The 7,732-nt window shown below is 31.5% G+C and overlaps 1 protein-coding gene across 1 annotated transcript in view; it reads left to right on the top strand.

Moving 5' to 3' along the window:
- LOC106459984 (carboxyl-terminal PDZ ligand of neuronal nitric oxide synthase protein-like) overlaps nucleotides 1-7,732 on the top strand; it is a gene marked incomplete at its 3' end in the record, with an annotated part of 45,187 nt that overhangs the window by 15,736 nt on the left and 21,719 nt on the right. The window contains exons 6-9 of the mRNA XM_022386574.1: nucleotides 242-350; nucleotides 4,564-4,684; nucleotides 6,768-6,877; nucleotides 7,132-7,332. Coding sequence (XP_022242282.1) covers nucleotides 242-350; nucleotides 4,564-4,684; nucleotides 6,768-6,877; nucleotides 7,132-7,332 — 541 coding nt within the window. The remainder of the gene's footprint in view (nucleotides 1-241; nucleotides 351-4,563; nucleotides 4,685-6,767; nucleotides 6,878-7,131; nucleotides 7,333-7,732) is intronic.

The raw sequence follows: 7,732 nt of genomic DNA, 5'->3' as shown, positions 1-7,732 counted from the left end.
ATATATATATATATATATATATTTTAATGGTTTCAAAATGTCTTACAGTAAGGCTTGTTTCTATACAAGGGTTTAGTATAACATTTATTCTGGTGATTAGCTTTAACCTGTGTCTGATAAATGGTAAATCTTTTATTAGCAATTTTACATTGTTTGTTATTTTTATGAGTTTATCCGTGTTTTGAAGTTGTATAAACTGAATATATATTCTTGTGTAAGATTTTGTGCATATTTTTCCTAGGATATTTTATGTTTCTCATGACTCTCAAGATATGAAAATCTTCAGTTATATTGCAAGGGAAGGAGGAAGTAACAACTTCAAATGCAGTGTTTTCAAGTCCAAAAAGAAGGTATTTTTGATTATATACTGACCAAACTAGGAATAAGTTCATATAAAAGATGGCATTTTTTTGACTTGGTTCTGTAGCCCTGGAGAGTCGGACATTATTCTGTTATTTTGATAATTATGCAACTATGTGCTAAATGGTAGATGTGTTATAATTTCTTTATATATATACACACACACACACACACACAGGATGCACGATAAGTTTGGAACCATAAGCAGTTCAACGAACTTTACAGAATGTGTTCCCCCTTGCTGTTCTTGTATTTCGAATTATGTTTAAGATGGTATTTCCGTTCTCTTTGGACACTGCAAAGCATATTCATGCACTGCCAATGGTCCGACAATCATTGCTATACGTTGTTTTAGATGTTTGATATCTCTGATTTTGTCTTTGTACACACGTGTCTTGAGTAGTCCCCAGAAAAAGAAATTCATGGGAGACAAGTCCAGAGATCTTGGGGCCCATGTCTGCCAATCCAATACCCTGGGAAGGTGTCATTAAAACAAGCTACAAATCATCTATGGTTCCAGACTTTTCGGACACCCTGTATATACGTCTGTGTGTGTGTTTATATATAGGACTTCTAAAAACTTGGAAAAAGAACTGTTTCTTCGTGGCTCAGTGTAAGGAATTAGCAAAATTACAATGAATACCACTTACATTATTAGTTTTAGAGGATTTGTTCTTTGAATCGAATAAAGGATAAAAAAGTTTTCCTTCACGTTATCATGTTTTGGGGAATTTCTCACTTCAAATTAAGAAAAGCTTTAAAAAAATCAACTTATAGAATTTATTCTAAGATAAGAGCATATTAACTCTTTCAGCATGGGCTTGTTCCCTGGGACTGATCTTGTAAACATTTTGTGCTTGTTATAGTTTTCATAACTTTTAAATTATTAAGCAAATATTAACGAAATTTGGCAGATTATCAATAAACATTACAATGCTTTCAAACACAAAATATCAATTTTTTTTTAAGTCTTAAGGTTTATAAAGCAATGTTTTTCTCATGCCTATTTTTTCTTTCCACATGTTGCCTATCTATTGTGCAAGGTAATTTTGATTTTAAGATTAAAAATACGTTTATGCATCAGAAAATTTTCAAATTACACATGTGAAATCTTTATAATGTCCAGATAGTTATCAAATGTTGCTTAAGAAAAAACTACATTTTATCTGTTATTTTCAGTAATGAATCTCTATACGGGTTTGGTAGATTTGACCAATCTGTTAACCACCATAAAATATTTGGAAATAAATATAAATTATGCCTCTTTCATTCTAGAATGAACACAAATTATAACACGAAAGCATAAATGTTTAGACTAAATAGCTTAAACATCATAACATTATATATTTATTATTGTTATTATATTGACATTTCAGCCATGCCTGGTTAACAATACAGAAGTTATAATGATGCGCTCACGTGCACTCATGTTACTGTATCCAATAACATAAAACTGACCTTTGGTCTTTACAAAGTAACCTGTCTTGGCTGTGTTTTAGTAGACTAGTATTATGTAAAATACAGTCACATTTCCATTATTATACATTATATACGTATATAGATTATTGCTATTTAGAAATAAGTTATTAAACTTATTTTTCTTAAACATAAAACAGTAAATAAAGTAAAGAAAACAATTATCTCTTCTAATTACGACCTTTGTACTCAGTTACTGCTTGACGTAGGTTGCTAAGCCTTTGAATATTTTGCACATGGAGGATATGAAACAAAATAATTTTTTAAGGTTTTATATATATAGATTTGAATAACTAAAAAATCATAAATTACTACATCAGTACCTTAGAATTCCACTATAATTTATCAAGCTTAGTAACTAAACTGTAGTTTAGTCTTAAAAGATATGAAATTTCGAGCAGACTAAAGACACAACCTACCTCCTTCAAATCTTGGTTCAAAAGAAAGAGATGGCATCCTAAGAATTTAAAATGGCCAAGAAAGCCACTAGGGGGACATTCTGAGCTTTCAATTGGTTATTCATGTTATATATAAAGGTAAGTGTATATAAGGGAGCATTTCCAAAAATGGAAAAAGGTGGGTGGGGTGCCACTGTTTTTGATTTATTACATGAGCAATATCTTACCAAATTGAAAAGATAAGTCAGTCTTATTTTATATTCTAGTTTGTCAATATCGGTAATTTGAGTTTCTAATTCATACAAAACCTTTAGATTTTGTATTTTGACTTCACAAACATCTAATTTGAACCAGTGCTGCATCCAACATACCACGTGACACACAAAAATCAATGTTTATCTGCACCTTTTTAATATTAACTTTTAAATTAAGAAATTGAGTAATGTATAGTAGTAAAGTTTGAATTGTAATCTACAGTTTAATACCAAACTTATTGACATAGTAGTTCAATAACATTTTGAATGCGAGTCAACAAGCGAGATTACACGGCCTTTAACCCATGACCTGTCTCGAAAGGGTTAAGAGTTTTTCATCTTTAAAGATAAGCTTTCTGGATGATTTGTTAAAAGTGTATCAGTACGCATGGAGGAGCATTGCCAGAAAATACTAAAAGAATCTTGGAACATCTTAACATTCAAAAGTCAGACTCCAACATATACAACCCCCTGTATTTTACTTTATGGGCAGAACCAAGTGTTACAGGTTCTGAAACATTCTGATGTGAATTGCAAAGAACAAATCTGTCATCTCAGACTTATTAGGAATTATGTATGCCAATTGTGTTTTTTTTAAACTGCAAAAGTGGCCAATACAGTCTGGTTTTAAGTATCAAAAGTGCTAAAAAAGATTTTTTTCACTCTTAATCAGTATGGAATTTTCTAGTGTAATACAATTTTGTTAATTCGAATAAATGAGTAATGCGATAACTGTAATTGTGTTGTTTCTGAGTAAAATTGAGAGAAGTAACCAGTAGGATTCTACCACGTTGCTCTCGTATACTTCTTTCCAAACCTTTTTCTTTAAGTATAACGTATATTGTACCACAGCCACCCATTCAAACAATTTTGGCTTTTGCAGTAGCAATGTAGCGACACATAGCAGAAAATTAGAATAAGGAAACAGTAGCACAACCACGTATTCTTAAATAGAGTACTGTAAGGTTACTAAAGTCACAAGTTCTAAAACATTAGGATATTAAAGTAATGTGAAACCAAAGTTTGTTCAACATTATGATACTGAAGTTGTACCATAACTACAGATTGTAAAACATTAGGATATTAAAATAATGTGAAACCAAAGTTTGTTCAACATTATGATACTGAAGTTGTACCATAACTACAGATTGTAAAACAATAAAATACTAAAATAATGTGAAACCAAAGTTTGTTCAACATTATGATACTGAAGTTGTACCACAACTACAGATTGTAAAACATTAAAATACTAAAATAATGTGAAACCAAAGTTTGTTCAACATTATGATACTGAAGTTGTACCACAACTATAGATTGTAAAACAATAAAATACTAAAATAATGTGAAACCAAAGCTTGTTCAACATTCGTACACTTAAGCGATAGTAAATTTATAGAGTATGAAACAAGAAAGTAATAAAGTGGACACAGCACTAGTTTGTAAAAACTAAGGGCTGTAAGGCATTACAACACCATGTAAGTGCCTTTATCAGTAAGACTATATGTGGTTTGTCTTCCCTCTATTTTGTAACGTCAAAATTAGGGACTGCTAGTGCAGATAGCCCTTTTTAGCTTTGTGCGAATCTTTGTTACAGACAAATTTATCTGTGACTACTGTGAGACATGTCCAAAAGTGAATCGTAATTGACAGTTATTTCGAGACTACTTAGTAGGTGTTGTTCAAGCACTGAACCCTGGCTGTAAGAATGTCTTGAAATTAATGAGAGATACCACAGTTTACTTATTACGATGTAAGTTTTGGATAAACTGTTCCTTGCATAGTTTATTAAATGACTGATCGTCTAAAATCTTTGAAACTCGTTATTTAAACAGTTAGTTCTATATTGTAATTTAGTGAACTTCAAGCACTATTTTTAATTGAATTTTTCTTATTTAGTAACACGTGGTAGTAACACTGCTTTATGATTTTAAACATTATATTTTCCTGTAATTTTAAGAAGTCACTTAATTATTTTACTCTATATAATTTCAGTTTCGAGATTGCACTTAAGATGTTACAATGAAATTTGAATGATGCATTTTGCTAATATTTTTAGATTCTTAATATTATTTCAGGCTCAAGCCATGAGGATAGTACATACTGTGGGCCAAGCCTTTGAAGTCTGTCACAAGCTAAGTTTACCTCTTCCTTCGTCAAGTGGAGGGAGCCAAGAAGATCAAGAAGATAGAAACAGAGGTAAAACTTTTAACATAAGATGTTATGCAAGTAATGCAATTATTCTGTCCCTTTTTTTTTGGTAAGAACTGTTACCCTAAAATAAAAAGACAAACAAAACATTTTAGGTATGTTCAGATGCTAAGTAATGTGTATTACAATTTATGTAAAAGTAGAAATATTTGTTTTTTTATTATCCTTGATGTGTTCATTTTATGCCACATATGTTAAAAATATCTTATTAGGGGAGATCGTGATGTAGCGCACAAAGAAAACTATAAACCCATTATGCACTAGCCTTTTTAAAAATATTTTATAGGAATTAAATATGTAGACATTGAGCTGTAAATTAGTAGCAGTAGGAAAACATGACATTCCAGAAATGCGACACTGAGGATGTTGTTCCATATACACACAATTCACCACTAATCCGAGATCCATGTTTGTCTATGGATTAGTGCAATTTTTGCCCAACTATAATTTATTTTTACTACTGAAAATATATATATATATATATATATATAATAGTTTATATTGCATTACAAAACCTGTAACTGATAGATTCAGAATTTAATGATACAATGAACCAGTTGTAGTAACACACATCCTAAAGATAGATCATTCAGACTTCATATAACATTCTGTTATAGATAACACCGATAGTGACATATTACAATGCCATAGAAAACATTTTATATGCAGCAATGTATTGATTGTGTTCTTAACCTTATATAAAATATGGTAATATATCCAGTGTTTTAAACATTTAACAAAATACTCTTATTCCGTGACGGAGTTAACTTGTGGGAAATATAATGAAGATTAGTTGGTTTCCACTGCAACTTTCATGGACACATTAGTATCTGAAAAGTTAATTTTAAGCCCCGAATATGAAGAGTTTTCGGGTGTTGATTACAGAAAGATAAATGTACGTATGTTAAATACATTTGAATGAACCACTTTCATAATCCGACAGCTACTCATCAATTTTAAGTTCTCACAGTAAGGTTGTGGCGATTGGATGTGAATCATTGTGATGGTTCCCAAACATTTTTGTTAGTGGACCATGTTATAACAGTATAATTTAACGAAACAAAATAAGTGGTTAAAATCACTATAATGTTATTGTTAGTATTAGCAATTGAGTATGAACTGCTTTGTCTGCAAGATCTGGGCGCTTTTTAGTTCCTTTAGCTCCAACGGATGCTTTTCTTCGTCCGTAGAGAAACTAGCAGGGTGATCTTTAATTTGTGAGGTACAAAAACCCCCAACAACAAATACTAGTTCCCACTTTAACTGAAAAGCCAAATAATAAACTTTTTGACTTAATCTGTACGTATTCTTCCTGAATATTTAAAGTCTCAAGTGTTGGGTTTGCTCTGGAAGCTACCAACTTTTCCTTTTGATAATTATGAAACCTATCCATGGACCTCTAGTCTAACCACCCAAGTCTAAAAATTATATATATAATTAGTTTTTATCCTGCTAATCTGCCGCCTTCAGGGAAGTCCTGAGAGGAACTGTGTTGGTGGTAGCTGGGATTCGATCCCGAGTCTTTTTGATGGTGTTTTCATGAGGAATTTACAGGATTTGTTGAATGAGTGTATTATCTTTCTTCTTCTCATGTGTGTGACTAATATCCTGTTAGTTAAGTGTTATTCTAATTTATCATAACTATTATACAAGACTCATTACATTTTTGTCTTCTATCTCTCCAGTTTCATGCAGGTTTAGTGACTTGTTTTTTTATGGTCATTAATCATGCTTAGAGACAGTTTATACATTAAATCAATAATGACAAATGCATTTGTATAATTAAAAAACAATTATTTTATTGACTAGATAAATACAACAGACAAAACGGAATATTTGCATATCAAAAATTTCATCATGTCGGGTTATCTATAGCAAGATATATTTTGTTCAATACCAGCCCAACATTTGGCTTGTAGTCTTGCCATTATACTATTGCTTCTAATTCTGTGGTCAGTTCTTGTGTTTAAGAGATTTACCAATTAGGCTTAAATTTTGAATTAACTGTATTGTGAATATTCACAGGAGTTATATATGCAGTAAATGCTTTAATTGGATTTTTTTTTCCCAGGATGCTTGCACGTGGATGGTATCTCAGAACCCAGTAGCTCAAACATTCAAGGTGGAGAACCTCTTAGTAATACAGCTATTTCTCTTACCAAACAATATCCAAATTCTCAGGTATGTAAACAATGTTTTCACAGGACCAGAACTTAAAGAAACATTCCTTTTGAGAGTAAGAATGAATACTACTTCAAATATATATGTATATATATTTTTGACACCACATTCTTCAATACCAAATTTTTCCCAAAAATTAACTAAATTAAACTTAAAGAATATAGTTGGAGGGGAAAAAAAGTTTAAATTCATGGTTTCTCTGCCTTCCCTGATGAATCACAACAGGCTACTATAACTGTTTTATTTTTTTATAGCAGGTAGGAGAGATGATTGATAACGTGGGAACTGTAAACAAGAACCTTCCAGGACAATTACCTATTAGTGTTTACCACCAAGTGCAGCTACTTCAAGAACAACTTGACCAGCAGTTTCAGCAGGCTCAAGCAGCTCTTGCTGAAATACACTTTCTAAAGGGTCAACTCACCACAGAAACTGCAGCTCGGATGGAAGCTCAGGTAAAAATAGTTAGGAAAACATGTATCAATTTATCACAGAAGCACAAAAATCCACCTTCGATAGTACTCGGGTTATAGAGTATCATACTTTTATTTTAGAACACTCTTTATGATTCACAGAAATTTTAACCTTTTTATTTTTTAATACTGTCACCATAGTTGTCTTGAAGGTGCTTAAAGTCAGTGTTTAATTTTTTGGTCATATATTTTGTTAGTGTGTAAACAAAAATTATGTATTCACTATAAACCATTAGTTGGTTTTATGCTGTGTTAAGGTGATATACACCTACATCTCTACCTGGGTGGGGTTGTACTCGGTCTTTTTAGAATGATTATAAAAAGGTTAACCTTCTTTCTGTTAATGGCTGGAGACGGCTTGAATGGGTAATGAAGAAAAACT

The sequence above is a fragment of the Limulus polyphemus genome, unplaced genomic scaffold, assembly GCF_000517525.1.
Source record: "Limulus polyphemus unplaced genomic scaffold, Limulus_polyphemus-2.1.2 Scaffold690, whole genome shotgun sequence".
In the NCBI taxonomy this organism is placed as follows: domain Eukaryota; kingdom Metazoa; phylum Arthropoda; class Merostomata; order Xiphosura; family Limulidae; genus Limulus; species Limulus polyphemus.
Note: the sequence above shows the minus strand (reverse complement) of the source record. Positions and strands in the feature narration are given on the sequence as shown.